The 21,538-nt window shown below is 50.6% G+C and overlaps 2 protein-coding genes across 8 annotated transcripts; one reads left to right on the top strand and one right to left on the bottom strand.

The window, feature by feature from the left end:
- The first annotated feature begins 42 nt into the window (after positions 1-42).
- On the top strand, positions 43-3,182 carry HTRA2 (HtrA serine peptidase 2). The gene is made up of 8 exons (XM_004277115.4): positions 43-548; positions 662-866; positions 956-1,150; positions 1,374-1,406; positions 1,637-1,742; positions 1,886-1,955; positions 2,623-2,718; positions 2,826-3,182. Exons 1-8 carry the CDS (start codon positions 43-45, stop codon positions 2,989-2,991), a joined length of 1,377 nt encoding a protein of 458 aa, XP_004277163.1. The 3' UTR covers positions 2,992-3,182.
- On the bottom strand, positions 3,131-21,215 carry LOXL3 (lysyl oxidase like 3). Of its 7 annotated transcripts, XM_033400565.2 has the most exons (17): positions 20,901-21,215; positions 19,173-19,497; positions 17,274-17,437; positions 16,426-16,640; positions 9,518-9,574; positions 8,824-8,883; positions 6,798-6,842; positions 6,392-6,608; positions 5,992-6,172; positions 5,703-5,857; positions 5,300-5,467; positions 5,005-5,167; positions 4,517-4,760; positions 4,309-4,424; positions 4,092-4,228; positions 3,872-3,983; positions 3,131-3,688 (listed from the first exon to the last, which is right to left on the bottom strand). In XM_033400565.2, the coding sequence occupies exons 2-17, from the start codon at positions 19,483-19,485 to the stop codon at positions 3,615-3,617; spliced, it is 2,421 nt and encodes an 806-aa protein (XP_033256456.1). In that variant the 5' UTR covers positions 19,486-19,497; positions 20,901-21,215; the 3' UTR covers positions 3,131-3,614. The 7 variants fall into 7 exon arrangements, 6 of the variants coding, with proteins under 6 accessions (XP_033256456.1, XP_033256457.1, XP_033256458.1 ...); XM_033400566.2 differs by lacking the exon at positions 6,798-6,842; XM_033400567.2 differs by lacking the exon at positions 9,518-9,574.
- Between the last annotated feature and the right edge of the window lie 323 nt (positions 21,216-21,538).

The raw sequence follows: 21,538 nt of genomic DNA, 5'->3' as shown, positions 1-21,538 counted from the left end.
CCTCTGTGCAGGGCGGGCGACGAGGCTCCCGAGGCGGAGCTGATGGCTGCACTGAGGGCGGGGCGGGGTGCAGTCTGGAGCCTCCGAGGATGGCGCGCTTTGGGAGGGGGTCGCTGGGGAAAGGGACCCCTGTTGACCCCTGACCTCCGGGCCTTGCTGACGTTAGGAACTCCTGACCCTCGGGCCCGAGTGACTTATGGGACCCCCAGTTTCGGGGCCCGGTTGTCTGTGGGAGCCCCTGAACCACGAACATGTCTGACGTCGGGCACTTCGGATCCCCGAGCACGGCTGATCCAGGGGACCCCAGATCCCCGGATCCGGGAAGACTCAGGGACCCCTGGAACCCGTCCGCGCGTGTGGCTGGCGGTGGCGCTGGGCGCTGGGGGGGCAGTGCTCTTGTTGTTGTGGGGCGGGGGTCGGGGTCCCCCGGCCGTCCTCGCCTCGGTCCTTGGCTCGCCGCCTCCCTCTCCCCGGAGCCAGTACAACTTCATCGCGGACGTGGTGGAGAAGACGGCCCCTGCCGTGGTTTATATCGAGATCTTGGGCCGGTAACGGTGGGGTAGACCCGGAGGAACCGAAGCCGCGGGTAGAGGGCGGGCGAGAAGGAGGGTCCGAGCCTCCTCACATCCGTGCTTCCCCAACCCCCGCCCCCCTATCCCAGGCACCCTTTTTCGGGCCGCGAAGTCCCTATCTCGAATGGCTCAGGATTCGTGGTGGCTGCCGACGGGCTCATCGTTACCAACGCTCATGTGGTGGCTGATCGGCGCCGAGTCCGTGTCAGGCTGCCTAGCGGCGATACGTATGAGGCCGTCGTCACAGCTGTGGATCCCGTGGCAGATATCGCCACGCTGAGGATTCAGACCAAGGTGGGGGTCTGGGCAGGCCATGTCTGGTTGGGGCTCTGAATTTGCTCACAGCTCCAGATGACAAGTCTCTTGTACCCATTCTCCCTTAGGAGCCTCTCCCAACGCTGCCCCTGGGACGTTCAGCCGATGTCCGGCAAGGGGAGTTTGTCGTTGCCATGGGAAGTCCCTTTGCACTGCAGAACACGATCACATCCGGCATTGTCAGCTCTGCTCAGCGTCCAGCCAAAGACCTGGGCCTTCCCCAAACCAATGTGGAATACATCCAGACTGATGCAGCTATTGATGTGCGTCCTGATAAGAGAGAAATGACAGACTAGGTTGGGGGAGGGGGTAGAGGTGTGTGATAGATGGTGGATTAGCCTGTATACAGAGGTTGGGTGGCAAAAACCGTGCCCACCCCTTCATGGGCTGGTAAAGGAGAGAATTTGGAGCAAGTGCCTCCATCCTGGTTTTGCCCCCAGGCATAGAGTCCCTGGATCTCTTCCATATTTTCTCCTTGTCCTGCAGTTTGGAAACTCTGGCGGTCCCCTGGTTAACCTGGTGAGTGGGACATCCTTTCCGAGAATCCCTGCCCCAGGTCAGTGTGGGAAGGGGTGGGTTTTCCCTAATTCAATGATGTTTGGTCAAGTTTCTGAGCAGTTTCTTGTTGGCTGTCGCCGGAATCCAGCCAGGTCTCCCCGACTCCCCAACACTCCCTGCTACTCTTGCTCAGGTACCCCCATCTCCTACTATTTATTTGGGCTAGAGAATAGTGGGCTCTGTCCCAACAGGATGGGGAGGTGATTGGGGTGAATACCATGAAGGTCACAGCTGGAATCTCCTTTGCCATCCCTGCTGATCGCCTTCGAGAGTTTCTACATCGTGGAGAAAAGAAGAGTAAGCCTGGCTTGGGGGTAAACGGTTTCCTTTAAGTAGTGGGGGGTGGAGGTGGGGGCTTGTTGGAGAGGGGTCTGTTGGGAGGAGCAGGAGGGGGAAGGAAGGATGTAGCTGGGTGGGGCTTATTTGTCCCTCTGTCACAGATTCCTGGTTTGGAAGCAGTGGGTCCCAGCGCCGCTACATTGGAGTGATGATGCTAACCCTGACTCCCAGGTATGAGCTATAGGGGTAGGGCCATCAGTGTAACCAGTTGTGGGCACCTGGCACTTCTGTTGAGCTTCATTCTCAGTTCTGTCTTTATCTAAGATGAGTTGCCTCATACTTGGAACTATCAGAAGAGCTGTCCTCTCTCATCTTGATTTTCTCACCCCACTCCACTTCGCATACCTCCCACCTGATTGATTTCATCCTGTTATTGCTTTGATTTACAACCTCCAATCCATTAGCCTGGTGTTCAGGGGCCATTTTCCATGTCTTCAACTCAACCTTCCGGACATGGCTTCCCTATGAGTATATTCTGTTCCGTCCAACTTGATTTCCTAATCCCATGTTTTTGTTTATGTTGTTCTCATTTTATATAAATATAAGACCAATCCTTCTAGGTTTAGATAAAGTTATGCCACCTCCTTCTAGCTTCTCTTAGGATTTTAGAATGACATTAGTGCTATTGATTTAATACTGTCATTTGGAATTAGTTACCTTTTATATACATGTCCCACTTCCTAACTGCTAGAAGGCAGAAAGTGAATTGTTTTTGTCTCCAGAGGATCTAGTGCATCCCTATCCATAACTTATCAGTGTGTTGATGAGAGATTTGAGGCGAACCCAGAATTGGGAGAGTGCCGTGGTGTGGTTAACAAAGTGATCTGTGTCCTTTCAGCATCCTTGCTGAACTACAGCTTCGAGAACCAAGCTTTCCTGATGTTCAGCATGGTGTGCTCATCCATAAAGTCATCCTGGACTCCCCTGCACACCGGTGAGGGAGAGATTGCACTGGGAGGTGGAGATGGGTGAGGTGTTTATGTGCCCTTGAACTGGGCCATCTATTCCCTCCTTTATCTCTCTGTCCACTTTTTGCCATAGGGCTGGTCTACGGCCTGGTGATGTGATCTTGGCCATTGGGGAGCGGCTGGTACAAAATGCTGAAGATATTTATGAAGCCGTTCGAACCCAATCCCAGCTGGCAGTGCGGATCCGGCGGGGACCGGAAACATTGACCTTATATGTGACCCCTGAAGTCACAGAATGAATGGATCAGCAAGAGTAGGAGGCTTCTGCTCTGATTTCTACCTTGCTTTCCTGGCTTGGGTTCTTATGGCACCCGGATGGAGGATTAAATGAACCAGTTGGGGGCAGGTCCCTCCAACTACCAGCACCAATCCCTGGGCCCTGAGGAATCACAAAAACACTTTTTATATAAAATAAAATTATACCTAGCAACATGTTATACTCAAAAATGAGGGGAAGGGTGGCGCACTGCTCTTTCCCCCCACAAAAAGGCTAGAGGTAAAGCCGTATCTCCCTGAACTGAGAGGAGATATTGGAGTTGACCATTCTGACCTCCCTATTTAAGAAAACGAGCTGCTGCTGTCTTTTCCTGGGCAGTCAATCAGGTGCGCCTCTTTGTGGCGTGCTTGGTTTGGTGCTGGGCCTGGGAGCAAAATTCCCCATGCCTGGCCACAGATCCAGACAGCCGGCGTAAAAGGAGGGCAATAACTTCTGCTTGACAGTTCTACACCCACAGTGCACAATGGATGAGTGCCGTGGGCCTGCTGACGTCAAGGATTCCTTGGTAAGCTCCTGAGGTAATGGCAGCCTCAGACCCCTGCCATTAGGGGCCAGTTGTGGTCTGCAGAGGAGGGTGGTGGCACCTTAGATGATCTGGTTGCTGGTCTGGCCAGGGTAGCGTTCAAACCTCCTGTTGGCCTCTTCACTGAAGGCATCGCCTGCAAGGTGAACATGTGGTTTGGGCAGGAAGATTGACCCGTTGTGGGGAAGGGTGGGTAGAAGTGGGGAGACTGGAAAATACGGAAGTGGGTGGGAAGACATAGAAACAACCTAGGGAGAAGAGAATGAAGGCCTTTCCCTCCCATCCCCCAGTCTTTCTGGCTTCTCTTCCCACCAAATACCAATGTGGCAGTTGTGCACCCAGATGCGATGTCCATCATATTTGCAGTTACATTTCATTGCATTGTTGGTGAAGTCACTTTCTGCTACTTCAAAATTGGGGTTGATGACCACCTGTGAGTGGGAAAATGCCAGCTTAACCAGCTGCAGTCCTCAAATCCAAATGTGTCTTTAATAAACACTCCTCCCACTCAATAGCTGGAAATCTTAGATCCCAGGCACCTGCAGAATGTAGTTTCCTGGCTTCACATCTGTGATGTCAATCCATTGACAGTCGATGTCATGCCGGTAGAGATCCCAGCAACCCACAGTAATGCCCTGCTCTCCAAAGTTGGCACACTCATACCTCTTGGAGACATCTGAAGAGATAAGCATATGTCAGTGTGAGGCAAGGCTGTGGGGATGAGGAAACTGTAGTCTACTCTAGGCCCCAACTCACCCTCCTGACACTCGGTGTCTTCTAGACAGAAACTAGCTTTGTGGCCCTCAGCCACCTTGGTGCCGTTGGGGGTCAGGATATCATAGTGAGTGAAGATGTCCATACTGTGATAATGCCTGTGGGGACAAGGGAACCCCTGTTTCCTTCCCTGCCCACAGCAGGCTTGCCCCGTCCCCAGTGGCCTTGCCCTTCTACTTGACCCTCTCACCCATGACACTCATGCCACACCCAGGAGTGGCGCCCAGCCTTGGGCCTGAAGTCAGCGCGTCCCAGGTTGTGGATCTGGGAGGAGAATCGGAGCAGACGCCGGTGGCCGTAAGGCCAGTTGGCTGAGCGGGCCGAGCTAGCCAGGCAGTTCTCTTCAGCAGCACAGTACAACATGTGCAGGGGCCTGTCCTCGATGTACGCGGTCTCCTGCACCAGTGCTGAGTGCAGCAGCAGATCTGACGCGGCTGCACCAAGGAAGGAAGGAGAGGGTTAGAACTCACTGCTGAGGGGCAGGGACAGATGGGAGTGCGTCCATTCTCACCCCCACCCCCTGCCCCGCATCCCCTTCCCCCCACCCCCAGAAAGTTGGGTGAGACTGGTTTTCTGCAGGGAAGGCGGACCCCTCCGGATTGCAGCTCTCTCTCTCCCTGCAAAGGGGTAGGCCACAGCCTCCCTTCCCTGGCTTGAGTCACCCGACCCTTCACTCACTCTCAGAACAAATGACTCCAGCAGTGAAATGGCTTCCTGTCCTCTTGCAGGCGACGTGGGTGCCATGATGAGCACATTGGTCCAGGGACAGCTCAGTCCCTGTGCAGTGCACTCCACTCATCACCACCTCTGTTATATTCCCTGAGTCCCAGTACCAGGTCTCCTGGGGACATACAGAGGTGTTTTTGTGAGGCCACCATCCAGCCTCCCAGGCCAAGGGACTCATTTTGACAGTCCTCTGCCCCAAACACAGCCTTTGGAGGCAATAGCCTTGGTTCGTCTCCTTCCCACTCACCTGCAGGCCATGGTTGGCATAGCCCAGTCCGAGTTGCCTGCAGGCAACCATGGCCTCCAGTGTCCCCCAGTCATCCCCACAGATGAGGCCCCAGCGAAGGGACCCAGGTCCTCCTGTTTGCACCTCGACTCGCCCTTCATGTCGGCTGCGGCCCCCGCTGAGTCGGATCTGTAGTGACACAATGGAAGTACTGGGGAAGCTTTTGGGGGTGGAGTAGTGGGAGTCTGTAGCAGGCCTATGGCTGAATGGTGATTCAGAGGCACTTAAAGGGCTAGCAAGTGGTGGCATCAGGTGGGAGCTGCAGGATGGCAGGGGCATGGGGCAGTGGGCATCAGACTGCAGATCATGACCAGAACTGGATAGGATGTGAGACACCTGAATCAAGGTGGAAAGAATGACTGACCTTGGTCTCTACCCCAGTGTAGGGCAGGTTGCATCGGACTCCAGCATCTTGGCTATGGGAACAGTCCTCAGCTGTGATGTTCCTGTGGGGGCACTTCCAGAGGGAGGGTTCCTGGCCAGAGCATCGAACTTCACTCAAATGGATGGCACCCATGCCTAAGGTCAGAGGTCAAAGATCAGGAGGTTCTAACTTCCTTATCTGTCCAGGGGTCTCCTTCCTAAGGAATGTACCCTCCCCCAGGAGTGTGTACCTCTTCCTTCCCTCTCCCTCCCACCTGCACCCCCCTCACCCTGCCCCATGCGGGCACCGCTCAGAGCCTCTCGAGCACTCCCGAAGCCCAGCTCCCGACACACCACACTGGCTGCCTGCAGGTCCCACTTGCGGTCACAGACTGTGCCCCACGTGCCAGCCTTCAGGACTTCTACCCGGCCCTCTCCTGGGTGGGCTCCACCCTTTAATCGCACTCGGGCCTGTAAAGGAGAGAGAGGTGCCCAGCAGTGAATGGAAACATCAGCACAGAGAGGGCTGAGTAGACCTGGGAGATGAATGAGATTCTGGTGGGAGGGAGCATGGGAGGTAGGAGGTTCCTCTCTGTCCTCAAAGGTCAAGGCTGTGCTTAATCAGGGGCTGGCCAGGCTAGGGGGTTCTCCGCCTGGGGTGGGGAAGGTCATAGTCGCTGTCTCACACACCTCCCCCTGAGGCTTCGACTGTTGCTTCTTCTGGCCACTGGACGCTGCGTAGAGAGGGCTTGGCACACAGCTCACCACCGCAGGGCCCCCCCCAGGGCACCTGGTGGTGTCATTGGCACGATAGAACTCCAAGGAGCAGAGAGAGAGGTGGGCCTCCGTGCCCACGCACGCCACCCCATGCAGACCAAAGGAGTGTTGCTGCCGCTGGGCCAGCAGCCTGGGGGGACAGGAGTGGGAGCAGTAGGGTAAAGCAGTGCTCCTGCCTCTTTGCCCACATCCCTCCTCCCACTCCGTGCCTCCACCCATGACCACTTTAGCCCTTCTTCTTCCCCTCTTCTCCGCAAAAACACAGAGACAAAGAGACAAAGGTAATGGCGAGTTTCTAGGCCGAAAGAGCCTAGATTACCTGGACGGGGGCTGGTCCTTGGGGACCTTCTGCAGCAGAAGAACCCTATGGGAAGGAAGGCTCGTCTTGACTTGCCTGACAGAAACCTTGTTCTGTACGGTTTCAGGGTGCTGGCCCTAATGGAGGCTGAGGCTGACGCTACTGTGCAAAGACAATAGGAAGCCAGGACTGCCCAGCTGGAAGAGATGGGTAGGAGGGAGTAGCTGACACAAACAGGAAGCCTGAATAGCCAGAGTGAGCAGATCCTTCTATTACGCTGTGACTGAAATAACTAAATGAGTCAGGATGCAAAGGAGTGAGTAAGTCTTGCGTCTACATGGCTTCTTAGAGGCCAGAGGGGTTTCCAGGCCAGAGGATGATGGGCAGTTATGGAAGAACAGACCAGATGGTGAACACAGGAAAGACTGGAGCTGGTATATACAGGAACGAAGATGTACAAATGCAAGACAGACAAAGAGGGGCCACGTGACCAGAGAAGGAGAGTGAATATGAACAACAGAAGGGTGAAGATATCCCCAGACCTGAGCTGAACTGTATGAGTCTTTAATGAGGTAGTCCATGCTTCTGCAGTTTAAATGTAACAGAAAGAATGTTCCATAGCCCCTCAAGTGGGAAAATGGGACTAAATTAGAGATGTTAAAACTTGGAAACACAGCGGAGAGATGCTAGAGAGAAGGAGGAGACTTGCTTATTGACACCAACGGAATGAGATACTGCAGTGAGCCATGTGATGAGAGAAGGACTTTCTTCCCAGAACAGCTGGTTTGAACCCAGAGAGGAAAGGAACCAGATGAGGCCTGGTGTTGGTGGAGTGGGTCTGTGAGGCTGGTTTGGCAGTGAATTATTGCAGTAATGTGCTCCATTACTTGATGTCAGAGGAAGGAAGGAATATGACGATTTGAAGCCATTGGCTGGGAAGACACAGAGAGATGGACAAGTTATAAACAAATCAGACAAAGGAAGCCTGGAGACTTTACAGAATACGTTTGCGAGCTCAAGATAAGTGGATTCAAAGAGACCAGGTATTCTCCCAAAGTCCTGTCTGGCTGAAAATAAAAGTCAAAGACGCCATCAGAGGAAAAAGACATCTCTCTTCTAAACTCTCTCCTCCTTTTTTCCCCATAACTGACAAAATAAAAACACCAGTGTGCATTTTAATGTGGGGGGTCAGGGAAGGCCAGAGTATGGCCATGTTGGGCAAGATGACCCTAAGCTGGAAGGGCACTACAAGAACACCCCCAAATTCCAAGCCCCTTTGAAGGCACCAGAGGGAGAAGCTGGGGAATGAGGGGTACCAGGGGCCACTGGGTGATCTCGGAATGCTGTGAAGAGAGGAGGAAAGAATAGAAAGGGATGACTTCTCTATGCCTCAACTACTGCTGAAGAAGCTATCAGAGAGACTTTTCATGGACAAATTGCCTTTAGAAACCAAGTGAGACACAATCATCGGGATTGGAAGCTTTCCATTCCCTGGGCTTCTGAAGGAACCCAGGAGGAAAATGATGGGACTGGGAGCCTAATTGTGTGAACTGGGCCAGAGATCAGGACTTCCATGTGACTCCATCCCTGACAAAGTTTCCAGAGGGGATCCTCAGTCTCACTTCCAAGCTGGTAGCACTTATTTTTAACAATTAAATAAAGGTAGGATGGGAACACTGATCCCTTAGGCAAACTTAACTTCTTGGGGGAGAGGCAAGCATGGCATCTGAAGGACAAGAGTGCCAGAGTATCTACTAAAATCTGCTGGGGGAAGATAAATAAGCATGTGGAACAAGGGTAGTCAGTGGATGAACTTCTGAGATTTTCAGAAATCCTGTGACAAGCATAATTCCTCAGAGAACCACATAAGGGCCAGTCTTACTTTACATTTCGGTGACTCATCTGGAAGGTGGCTTGTAACAGTTGCTGCTGCTCTTCCACCTCTTGGTGGAGGCTTCTCTTGGACCCCTTCCTGACCACAGCCCGACGCCCCTGACTCATCACTCGGCACTCCCTCTCCTCTCCACTTAGCCTGAACTTTATTTACCTCTTGATTGGCCCCCTGCCCACTCGGGGTTTGGGTTTGGCTTTAAGCTTGATGATTGGTCTGAAAAAAGGAGAAAGAAGTTATTGGAGGTAGTGGTCAGGTATGTTGCCAGGGAAAAGTAAAGGATTATTATTATTATTTTCTGTTTCTAGGAAGGACCCTTCATGCAGAGTATGGGGAGGGGCAAAGCCAAGGCAGTCAGATTTTCCACATATACTGCTGCATACCACTTAACTATTTTTGGAATACATGCTGCTCTCTGGGTTCAGCAACAGTTATGAGAAAACTAGTTATGTCAATCCAGGTGGTGAGGGGAGAGGAGATAAGAGGAATGGTAAAGGGAGAAGAGAGAATGGGAATGCAGATGAATTAAGGGAGGTTAGGAGTTGGGGCAGGGGAGGAAGCATGCAGGTGGCTGAGGCTGGAGTCCAAGCTATTTGGGGGAAGTATAAAGATGCAGAGGCTTTTCCTAAGCCATTCCTGCATTATTTCCTCCTTGGGCTTCCTAAGATCAAAGCTTACCCATCCCCATGCCTGCCTCCCCTCCCCTCCCCCCTGGAATGGCCATTTTCCAGTCATATCCCTGATTCATCAGCTTGGGTTCTGGGATGGACATGGATAGGCTGCCTTCCATCCATCCACCTCCTGGGGTCACAGGGATGAGCAGGAGGTCCCGGGGCTCTTGCCCCATTACCTTCCAAGGGGCTTGGAGCGTCGGGCCGAGGCTTTGGCCGCTCGCTTCCTCAACTTTCTGTGAGGATAAGACAACAGCAGAGTCAGGATCAGTCTAGAACTAAGTGGGAAAAGCTAGTGCAACTGGGACCAGGGGCAAGATTTCTTTTCCAATAGTTAGAGGGCTCCTGGTGGCAGGATCTTATAACATCAGATACCTCCAAAGTTCAACCCTTCACAGCTGTTTGGCCTCATAAGCACGTAACCAGACAGGTGAGCAGCAGTGAAGGACATGGACTCGGGGCTGATAAAGACCCTATACCAGGACCCACAGAAATTAGGTTAAGGCAGACAGGGAATAAGGACTCTTGGGTTGATATTAGGGCTGATCTAAACCTGGGGGGAGGGCTAGGGGAACGGGTGTAAGTAGAAGGGTGTTAGGATTGTTAGGATTGCCAGACTGACTAGGCAAGGAGAGGGAACTGGCTTGGTCACACCTAGAGAGGCTATGTATTCTTTTCTCGGATGCTCTCTGGCTTCTGGCATGTCCAGGCCTGAGGCCAGTGAACGAGGACCACGGACCAAGGCTGGATAATAAGGGACATTAACTTGGTCTGACTGCGGAGCATAAGGCCAGGCTGCTTAGGATGACAGAACCCTTCCTGCTTTAGTTAAATCCCATATGCTTTAGTCATTGCTTTAGTCATTCACAAACTGAGCTCATTTCCCAAACTTACTTCCAGGGATTAAGTTCTAAAACCTTATTTCTTCTTAATTGGCCTAAATATTTGACCTATTTTATTCTTCAAGAAGTTGCCTTAAGTCTAATGCATGGAAACTAGGTCTGTTTCTCCACTCATTCTCCCTTTGATTTCAAAGACTTTCACTTTGCCCCCTTTGTCCTGCCCAACTATGTATAATGAATGCAGGTCTTGTCTGTCCTTACAAAATTTATGGAATTCCCTGTCATCCTCTTAGTTATCATCTCTTTGAACATGTTCCTGCTCTGCTGTTTCTCTTGAGGAGTCATCTTTGGATGTGGTATACTATGTGCAGATGTGCTAGGATTTTAATAAATAGATTTTAACAGGGCTGAATCTGCTTGGTACCTCCTGCCCTGGCTTCTTACTGAGGATGTACTTAGTTGGTCTTTTTGCCAAAACGTTCAATATGTCCAACATTCCTAGCAAAGAGTCTACAATAACTCTCGGGTCCCTTTCCTGAGAGACTACTAAGAAACTTTCCGAGACGCTACTAAGAGTTTAGAATGTTTCATCATATATGTATAGTGTGAAACTTTTTCTCTAGATGTGTTTTTCTCAAACATGTCTGAAATGAAGTATACTTGGCACTTTCTTTCACCAGTAACCCAGAGAGATCATTCTGATCTCCAGCGTTGTATTCAGAAAAATGTTGTATTACCTAGAAATTTAGAAGTACTTCTTCTCTAAGTTATGTAAGGACTATATAAGGTCTTTATATTATATATTATATGGTATATATAATAATATACATTATAAGGCAAATACAGGTTACATTAAGGACCTGGTACTTGTTTAGGACCAGTACTGATATTTGTCTTCATTGATATTTCTTCATTCACAAATGTGCTTGTTTTCCCTATCATTTGTTCCTTCAACCATCAAACATAAAAAGCTACCTGCATCTGCACATCCTTTTCTCATTCCAACTGTCTTTCTTCTCTAAGGCCACTGCCCCCAAACGTTTCTGAATTCCTTCCCCTACGTTCCTTTCTCTCCTTCTCAATTGAGAAGTTGCACATAACCTCTCCTTCTCAATCGAATCCTTTTAAACATGTTCAGCTCTCTCTCTGTCTCTTACACACACACACACACACACACACACACACACACACACACACCCTCCACCCCACATCTTTCTCCCTCTTCATAGAAAAACTTTTCAGTGGTTGTCGATACTCATCATCTTTCCTCCCACTCACTCCTTAACCCACCCCTTTCTGGTTTCCGCCCCCCCGCATCACTCTGCGATAATAAATCCAGAAGATTTTTTTTCTTCTTTTTTAGTCTTCATCCCATTGACTCTTGGTAGCATCTGGCACTGCTGTTCTCTCTTTCCCTCCTTGGCTGTCACAACACTACTGGCCTTGTTTCAGTCCTAATTCTGGTTGCTCTTTCTTGGTCTTCTTATCAGGCTCCTCCTCTATATAGTCATTTAAATTTTTAGAGCTCTAAGGCATTCTTCTCACTCCACATCCTCTCTTTATATGTTCTCGTTCACACCTAACCTTGTATATTCCATTGCCTTCTTGATGTTCCTACTTAGATATCTCAAAGTTATCTAAAATTTAATGTGGGTTTAAAAAATAAATATAACTCTTACAGCAAAATCTACGCCGGAAACCTAGGAGTCAACCTTGACTCTTCTCTCTTCAATCCGTAACGAAGTCCTGTCAATGTTCTGTCCTAAACAACTCTCTAATCCATTTGCTCTTGCCCTTCTCTAAACCATTCTCAGAAATGCAGTCAAAGTAATCTCTCAGAGCCACAAACCTGATCATGTCCTCTCACAGCCCTCCTCATTAAAAAACTTCAATGATTTTCCATTACTTTTATCATAAAGATCCAAATCCTTAACATAGCCTATAAGGTCTTCTATGATTTGGTGCCTAACTAACTCTCTCGTCACCTCTGTATTCTGAGCACCTTGCACAGTGCTTGGCAAATAGTAGGAGTTCAATAAATATCTATCAAGCTGAAATGAACTAGAAGAGTGACTTCTTAAACAGCACTTAAGCTCTTAGAACTTCAACTTCTTTGCCTGAAAAAGGGCAGTAAATGGTTCAATTATCTGTACATTATTTTCCTCTTCTAAGATTCTACAACTTTCACATGTTCTAGGGTAGAACTAACAAACCAAGTTTAAAAATGATAAATATATCACATTCTGATTTTCTTATTCTCTAAATCTTACTGACTTCCTCTAAAAGCTAGCAGATGCATCTTCTTTCTCTAAGGAAGGTAGAGTTGTTTATAACTATCTTGCCTAGGCTTTATAATTGTATTACCTACGAGGATTCTCCCTCTGTCTGACTTGACCTGTGACGGCGTATCTATACCATATCCAAATCACAGAATCTCCCAGGACCCCTGTAATCTCTTTCCCCACTAAGAATGAACACTGTACTAAGTATATTTCCTTCTCCAGCCTTCATATCCCAGACTCAGTAAGAGATCCCAATAGGTACACAAATATTCCTGATTTCCGAAACTTACTTGAGGCTGTATATACGTGGGGACAATTCCTGGGCCTCAAAATGCCCCGGGACGGCCCACGTCTAAAGTTAGTTCATATTAACTTGAAGCCCAGAGATGCCTGATGGATACCATCCTTCTCTTGAGCAGCTTCAGTATCATTTTAGTTCTTTCTTCTCTTATTTTCTATATTCTATCAGTCATCCTACATCTATTCATTCCCCTCTCTCCTCGTTGTCATCCTCCCCATCAGCTTCATGTTTATAACTCCTGACTAATCTTACTGCATCTAGAACTTCCTCTTCCAGTTCACTACTATCAAACTTTTAAAAACATTGGCCTTATTTTATCACTGTCCCATACAAGTACTTTTATTTTTTAATCTTCCATAAGATAAAGGTAAAACTCTCCAATCTGGCATTAAAAGTGTTCCATTTTCTAGCCTTACTCTATCCATTCGGATCTTTCTTCCACTATTTCTCAGTATAAATCTTCTACTCTTGTCAACTGTCTTTCAAAATATCCTATTCATTTTCATCTTTGTTGGGGTCAGCAATAACTTCATGTTGCTAAATCCAGTATTCATTTCTCAGTCCTCATGTTTTTAGACCCATCAGCGGCACTGACACACTTGATCACTCTTCCTTGAAGCACTTTACTTGGCTTCTAGGCCTCCACACTCACCTGCTTCTTTTTCTACCTCACCTCCGTTTGCATTTTTTTTTTTTTTTTGCGGTACGTGGGCCTCTCACTGTTGCGGCCTCTCCCGATGCGGAGCGCAGGCTCCGGACGCGCAGGCTCAGCGGCCATGGCTCACGGGCCCAGCCGCTCCGCGGCATGTGGGATCTTCCCGGACCGGGGCACGAACCCGCGTCCCCTGCATCGGCAGGCCGACTCTCAACCACTGCGCCACTAGGGAAGCCCTGCATTTTATTGTTGTTGTTGTTTTTTGTTTGGCCACGCCACACCACGCCATGCAGCACGCGGGATCTTAGCTTCCTGACCAGGGATCGAACCCGTACCCCCTGCATTGGGAGCACAGAGTCTTAACCACTGGACTGCCAGGGTAGTCCCCTCTTTGCACTTTGCCTTATCTTTGCCTTATCTCCCTGACGCTTGATTCTGCCACATCCCTTACAGTCTATTCTTAACAAAGCAGCCCAAATAATACATAAAAAGTGGAAGTCAGATGTCACACCTCTGCCCAAAACCTTATCTCACACAGAGTAAAAACCAAAGACTCTCAAATGGCCCTACATGATCTGGCTCCCCATTCTTTCCCTATCTCCTCCTGCATCACGTGTCCTATCATTTTCTCCCTTGTTCACTCAGCTCCAGCCCCAGGGGTCTCCTGGAGCATGACAAGAATCCCCCATCCCCCACATCGTGATACACACCACCACACTCCCCAGGATCTTCTCATTTATGATGCCTCTTCCTGGAGATGCTCATCTAGATTTTTGCATAGCTTGTGTCTTCGCCTCCTTTAAATATTTTCTCAAATGATGCCTCCTCTGACCTATTTAAAACTGCAATCCCAGCCCCGCTTCCTAACCCTTTCCCTGCTTTATTTTTATCTATTATGCCCTTTGCCATCCTTACATTTTGTAATGTTACTCGTTTTCTGGTATTTCCCTAGTCCATGAGATCAGGGATTTTTGTCTGTTTTGTTCATTATTGAATCCCTAGTATCTACAACAGTCCCTGGCACACAGTAGGCACTCAATAAATAAATGTTGAATGAATGACTCTCTACACTTTTGTTCATGCTACCCTCTTCACCTGAAATGGCTGCTATTTAAATCGTACTAATCTTTCAGAACCTGGTGTTTGGATTAGGAAAGGTAAAGAACAAGCACAGGGAAAGAAATATAGCCCCAAGGTAGATAATAACAAAGGAGCACAGCACATAGATGTTTTACACCATATGAGTCCCTATGCCAGATAAAGTATATTCCTTGGGGCTGAAAGATGTGTTTCAGAGCCAAGGCAAAGAAAATCTGAGCAAGTATGGAAAAGACTGGAGGTTGGATAATGTACTGATTTTTGAGAAGGAAGAGGATTCTTCAATCTACAGATAATATTCTAGAATAAGTTATTAAATAGAAAGTTTGTGAGCATTGAGGAAAAATATGGTGATCCTTAGAAATCTAAAAGGATTTCAGTAAAAATTAGCCCAGTCAAACCACCAAGATTTCCTTTCTTGGTAAGATTACTAAATTGGAAGGCTGCAGAATGGCTGTGAACATAATATAGCTGGATTTTAGCAAAGACTAATAACATCTCCCATGATTTCATTACAGATAAGATGGTATAATGTTGGCTACATCATTGTAGTGTTCAGTTTGTTCCCAATTGGCTGAAAAAACATTTTACAACTAATGATTAAAGGTTTGATGTAAATCTGGAGGATTCATAAGAAGAGTTAGACTTTGGTTTTAAAGATTTCAACAATTTTAACAGTCACTTTGATGAAGTCAGGAAGCAGAGCTATCATATCTATTGAACAGAGGAGGCAGGGAGGGATGACAAGTGGAAAATAATGTCAAGATTCAAGATAATCTCATGGGATCATCATGGCTTTTTAATGGTTTTTAAATGATGTATAAACTAATAGGGTAAACTCAACAGATTTAGGCTGCTCTATCAGTATCAAGGATGAGAGAAGACCCAATTTAGGTGATTACAGGGTCAATATGAGCAGTGGGATGCTGCCTCAACAGAAAGGCAATGCAAAATCTACACATGCTTTAATTAAAAGTGAGCATTTCTGCTGTACCCTGCCCTGATCAGACCACATCTGAAGTAGTGTGCCCAGTGGAAGGTCACCCAGATGTTAAGAAGTCTTCCTGCAAAACTGATCTAAGGAAGAGATGAAGAAAACAATCATTTAAATTACAGAGAAATTTCTAAATTTCTCAAAATGCCAAATTAGATGCTCCAGGGAAGCGAGACGCTGTTAAGCACAGAACCGGTCACCAGTGTGATCCGTTTCCTAGAGGCCGGCGCGTACACCAGGGCTCCAGAGCAGGTGAAGAGGGCCGGCTTCTGGGCCGAAGCATATTCTGGAAAACTTGCCTAGGAGTCCTGAGGGCTCGCGCGGTCACAGACGCCTCGTGGGCCGCCTGGACCCAGGGAGGCGCCAGGCCCCTCCCGGCGCCCTCCGGCCTTCAGGGATTGGCGCTCTGGCGGGGACCCACCGCCCCGGGGATGCTCCGGGCCTGTCACCTTCAGACTCCCGGCGTCCGGCCCCGCCCCAGTTCCGCCTCTGCAGGGCATGGCCGCGCCCCCACCCCCCCCAACTCGACCCGCGGGCTCCTGGGCCGCGCCAGCGCCGGCACCGTAACCGCGACCGCCCGCGGGCCTGCGGGCCGCTGGCCATGGCCTCGCGAGACCCGGCGCTCGCCCCGGGTCGCGGAGACGCCGCCTGGCGACCGATGGAGTCACGGGCACCGACGCCATAGCCGCCGCTCACCCCGCGCCGGCTTGGGCCGCTAGAGAGCTCGAGCCTCGCCGGTCCCGTGGCAGACTCGCCTCGGGGACCGCTTCATGGTCCCGCGATATTTCTCAACTCTCCAGTTTAGCAGAGGCCTCCACATTTCCCCACTCTTCCGGAGCCCAGGTTCCCCCAGTGCCGCAGCCCCCTCGGAGGTCTCTCAACACCATTCCCTAACAGGCGCCCTCGTCCCTTCACCTGTAGAAGGCCACGTTGACCCTCTTTTCGCTAGGGAAGCCCAGCATCCCGCAGACCACGTGGCTGTTATGGGCGCTCCATCCTTTATCACACACTTGCGACCAGCCGTCCGGAAGCCTGACTTCGACCAGTCCCTCAGTCACGGGCAGGGGCCGCCTGCCCCGCCCAACGGCTGGTCGAATTCGTACCTCCTCCACTTGCAGGTGATGCTCTACCTGGGGATGGGACCACAAGTAGAGGAAGGAATCCCAATGACACCTTTCGTATGTCCGGCCACCCTCAAGGAACCCTGATTGAGTGTGCTTGCTGTAAACCCAATGGCGAGACGGGGCTGAGAGGCAGGCCTGCTCTCTAGGAGGTGTGTGGGTGTGTTGACCCTCCTGCAGCCATGAGTGTGCAAGGACATGCTATGCTCTGAGAAATGACTAAGGGTCCAGAAGAAGCTGGGGAAGGAGCATCTAACTCTGCCTGGAGCCTGAGGGAGCACTTCACAGAGGAAGTGGTATTGAAGGAGGAGGAGAAAGTAAGAAGGGAGATGTCCCCGGAGAGGAGGAACATCTGAGGTGAAGGAGAGCACAGTGCCCTGAGGACCAGGGATGAAGTTGGAGAGGCTCATGGCAGGCTTAGTAACTTGAATGCTAATGCTAAAACCTGGACTATACAGTGTCTCGGAGCCCTATCATTTTGTGCCCCCCCAAGTCCCCCACCAACCCAAATTATCCCCTTGGGCATATGGGATCCTCTACCTTCTAGTATCTGCGCATATAACCACTCCACAGCCCCCTGTGTCTCGCCACCCTGGGTGGTGTGTGTGTGTGAGTGTGTGTGTGTGTTTATGAACTACAGACCTCAATGACATTGGAATCCGAGAAGCCGGGGAGGCGCTCGTCCTTGCAGATGACCCCGGCATCCTCATCGTGGGTACAGTCACTGTTCCCCCAGCCCCGGGAGGCACATTCAGTCACACTCCGCTCAGTCCCACTGCAGCTCAGGTTGTCCAGCCAGATGCGGCCTGTGGAGGGGCGGGAGATAAGGGGACAGAGGGGCTTGGAGAGGTAGTACGGAGATGTTGGTGAGAATGAGCATGGAAGCCTCATACCTGGTAAGGTAATGAGTGGGGAAGGGACAGGGGACCCTGGAAAGGAATACGAAAGGGAGCATAGGATTGATGGAGGGTTGATAGTGATCTGGGGATACCCAAGAATTTGGTAGGGTGAATAAAAAAAACCAAGAGTCAACACTGAAGTTCTGATCAGCCCTTACCCATTCAATGAAAGCTACAATTAATCAAGTACCTACTGTATGTGAGGCAATCTGCCAAGGTATGTACATATGTGAGCATCCTTAGAACAGAGCTGCCAGAAGGTATTATCACCATTTTGTATAAAGAAATTGGAGTTCTGAGGAGTTAAGTAACTTGACTAAGACCACAGCCAATACATGGGGGCTTAGGGATTTGAGCCATTTGTGAGATTTGGAAATGTAAAATCCTTTCACCTCAGCCTTACATTCTCCCATGTGCCCCCCATCTGCGTTGCCACGTTGCCCTGCGTTCTTCTCTCTGCCTGGACCAAACTGAAATGAATATCACCGACTTTCTCTCAGAATTGGGTGGCCCCTCAAAGGTTGGTCCCAGCTAATGTGCAGGGACCCCTCATGCATATCCTGACAGGACTTACCCAGCTTCTGCTGGGATACCTACCTCCTGCCCCAGCAGGCTGTTGGAACCATCACAAAGTCCTTGAGACTCTTTTATGACTCCCCCACTCCAGGTCTGATTCAGTCCTTGATGCCATCCAGAAAAATCCCTCAGCCAAACGACTGTACTCACATTTGAAGACAACCATCATGTAATTGTTATCCAAAGCTTTTTCCTTTCATACCAAATATCCCTGGTTTCTTCAGCTATTCCTTGAAAATTGGCTTCCAATCTTTCACATCTGGCCAGCTCTCCTCTGAATATACTTCCATTTTTAGGATCTTAGTTCCCTGACCAGGGATTGAACCTGCACCCTTGGCAGTGAAAGCGCGGAGTCCTAATCCTGGACCACCAGGGAATTCCCAGTACTTCCATTTTCTACTGTCTCTCTGGAAATGTGGCATCTAAAGTGACACTTCATTCCAGAAGTGATCTAGCCAGTGGAAACTGGGGGATTAGCTTCAGACTGCACCAGTTTCTATCAATCTCACTGTGAGCTCATACAGTGTAAGCACCCCCAGGTCTCAGAATTGTTCCTAATCCCCTACTACCCACATTCATACTTGTCCTAGAGTTTATACTTGTCTTTGGTAAGTTCCAGCTTGTTGGTTTCAGCTCTGGTCTATAATCTGATTTTGTTGGCTGCAGTATCTGTGATTCCTTCTGGCTTTGGGACATCCAGACATCATTTACCTGCTTTCAGCTTCCCATGAAACCAGTTGTACTTTAATCATACAGGGCTCACCTGTGTCAGCGCTGTCTTTGCACGTGGCTTTGTAGACTCATACTTTTGCAGCAGAAAGGAACTTAAGAGTTCACCTAGTCATTTTGCACATGGGGCATCTGAGGCTCAGAGAAGGCACTGACCAGCCTAAGTTCACACAGCTCTGAGAAGTGACTGCTGGTTGGCTTGTCCCCCATGGTTGTACTTGACACTGGCTTTTCTTGGTGTTCTGTGTCCCTATGGCTGTGCCATCCTGGTGTTCCCTCTCCCTACATTTAGGTTGCACTTTGGCAATACCTAGGCTGTGCCTGGAGCATTGCTCACCTGTTCCAGGGCCGTATTTGGCACTGTGGGTCCAGCCTGTGGCCTCTGTGAAGCCCAGCTCCCGGCATAGGACATGGGCAGCCTGCAGTGTGAAGTCGTCATCGCAGATGGTGCCCCATTCGCCAGCCCGCTGGATCTCCACGCGGCCCTCGAAGGGCTTCCTGGGGAAGCCAGCCAGCCGGAACCGTAGCCCCTGGCTCCCAGCCCTCTTCTCAGGGGCCGTGGATGGGGATGGAGATCCCAGGCACGAGCTGCACAGCAGGCACAGCAGCAGCCCCCACAGGCTCCACTGCCAGACACTGACAGGTCGCATGGCAAGGAAGGCCTGGGTGCCCCAGAGAGAGAATATGTGAGAGAAGCTGAAATTGAGCCAGGCCCAGGTCTGAGAGAGGTCATGAGAGGAAAAGAGACACTGGTTAAGACCAGAGACAGACAGTGCGAGAGAAAGAGAGGGACCCACGGACTAAGAGAGACAGTGAGAAAGGAACACATACTAAATAAGAGCAGAAACACAGAGTCAAAGAGGCACACAGACTGAGAGACCCAGATTGGGGGGCGGGGAGGGAGAGAGAGAGGCTCTCCCTCCCTTTTGTGAAGAATAAAACTCTCACTATTAGTTGTTATGTCTCACAATGTCCTTTCCCTAGTTCTGCTATCATCACCTCCATACCCCGACTCGTGGGTCAAGGAGACCCAGTGATCAAAAGACAGAGATTAGAGACCAAGATCAGAGAATGGTCCAGATAAAGAGGAAGAGACTGAGCAAGAGACACGGAGAGGGAGACTCAGACAGAGAGAATGTGAGAGGAAGGGAAACTGTGGGAATGAAAGGGGACCAAACAGAGACAGTAGAGAGAGAGACACAATGTTGAAGATGGATAGAGAGGGATCAGGAGAGAGCCTGGCACACAGAATTGGGGGGCAACTGAGAAAGGCAGGCAATAGGTGAGGAGGAGGGGAACTGACAAGAGCCAAGGAGCAGAGGCAGAAGGGACCCAGATGATCCTATTCAGCCAGTCAGACAGAGGACAGATAGCTACTGATTGTGGAGACAGGCAGGCAAGGAGGGGCTTAGGAGACCCTCGGATCTCAGGTCCCCTGAATGGGAGCCAAGCCGAGTCCTCTCTGGGCAGATTCCAGGCAGAGAAGGCAGAGAACCAGAATGCACTGGAGAACTCTTGCACATCCTACATGCCCTGCAGGGTCAAGGGGCCCAGGAGGGCCAGGCCTCGAGGTGGGGGGGGAATGGGGTGGGGTTTTCCAAGCCTCCTGCCAACACCGCCATCTCTGTCACGGGCAAGCGGAGGCGAGAGCACCAATCGGCTTCTCTGCCAAGGCCTTCCCTCTGTCTGGGGCGGAGAACAGCCCCTCTACAGCGAGCTCCCCCCTCCCCCCCCCCACATGCTTCCCCCAACTCAAACAACCCAACAGGGCAGCTTTGTTTGGGAACATTTTGGCTTGGGGACCCAGGGAGAGGGCCTCACAGAGGAACCCCCAGCCTTAGGGCCCTCCCGGCTGCCCTATTTGGAACATCCTGCAGCCCCCGCCCCCCAATATCTGCTTCATTTCTCCACTCTTCTTGTGTTTCACTCTTCTTTGACAATAATAAAACCCTCAGTAGCTTGACTTCCCTTTGACTTTATCCCACATCACCCCTTTTCCCAGGTCCCTCCACCATCCTCCATCCACAACTCTCCTTCCTCCCACGGGCAGCGTGACTCCCCCTACCTGTGGCTGAGCGGGGGCCGTAGCGGCTGGGAGAAGAGTCCTGGTCCTGGAGTTCAGTCCTAGGACTTACAAAAAAAGTGCTTGTCCAGGGGAGACTTACCCCCCTTTCTCCCCCAGCCCTTTCGTTCCTCCCACGTCCCCTTGAGCCCTCCCACATTCCGCCTTCTCCCACGATCCCTCCCAGGCCAGTTCCCTCCTCTTCTCCTCCCCTCCTCTTTGGAGCAGGCCGCAGTCGCCGCTCCACCTCCCTCCCGCCCCCCTCCCCGCCTCCCAGCCTGCTTAATAAAACTTTCTTTTCTCGCGGGTTGGGTGCAGGGTAGCTGCGGCCAGAGAGCTGGACACAGAAGAGGCCACGGGGCCGCAGACCGTCCTGCATCCCGTGCAGCGACTCGGCTCCGAGTTCCGGAAAGTCTTCAGTCCCTAGCCCTTCCCCCACGTCCCCTGCTCCGCGGATCTTAAAACAGCCCAACTCCGGCCGAGCAGGGGTCGGGTCGTGTCTGGGGAATTGAAGCCGCGAGGGCACGTATGGTCCCTCCAATGCCCCAGGGTGCCCGTCGGCATTTTCGAGATGATGTCACGGCCTTCACTCTGACGTCACGTTGAGCATCTGATGTAGTACGCAGCCCCCAAGCCTAGGC

This window comes from Orcinus orca, chromosome 13 (assembly GCF_937001465.1).
Source record: "Orcinus orca chromosome 13, mOrcOrc1.1, whole genome shotgun sequence".
In the NCBI taxonomy this organism is placed as follows: Eukaryota; Metazoa; Chordata; class Mammalia; order Artiodactyla; family Delphinidae; genus Orcinus; species Orcinus orca.
Note: the sequence above shows the minus strand (reverse complement) of the source record. Positions and strands in the feature narration are given on the sequence as shown.

What these genes read in the sequence shown, in the direction of transcription:
- HTRA2 (XM_004277115.4), top strand. Translation starts at nt 43, where the DNA reads ATGGCTGCACTGAGGGCGGGGCGGGGTGCAGTCTGGAGCCTCCGAGGA. An exon ending in TATATCGAGATCTTGGGCCG is followed by an intron (nt 549 to 661) that starts GTAACGGTGGGG and finishes CCCCTATCCCAG; the next exon opens with GCACCCTTTTTCGGGCCGCG. An exon ending in AGACTGATGCAGCTATTGAT is followed by an intron (nt 1,151 to 1,373) that starts GTGCGTCCTGAT and finishes CTTGTCCTGCAG; the next exon opens with TTTGGAAACTCTGGCGGTCC.
- LOXL3 (XM_033400565.2), bottom strand. Translation starts at nt 19,485, where the DNA reads ATGCGACCTGTCAGTGTCTGGCAGTGGAGCCTGTGGGGGCTGCTGCTG. An exon ending in CGGTGCCCGCATGGGGCAGG is followed by an intron (nt 5,858 to 5,991) that starts GTGAGGGGGGTG and finishes CTCTGACCTTAG; the next exon opens with GCATGGGTGCCATCCATTTG. An exon ending in ATGCCAACCATGGCCTGCAG is followed by an intron (nt 5,168 to 5,299) that starts GTGAGTGGGAAG and finishes GTATGTCCCCAG; the next exon opens with GAGACCTGGTACTGGGACTC.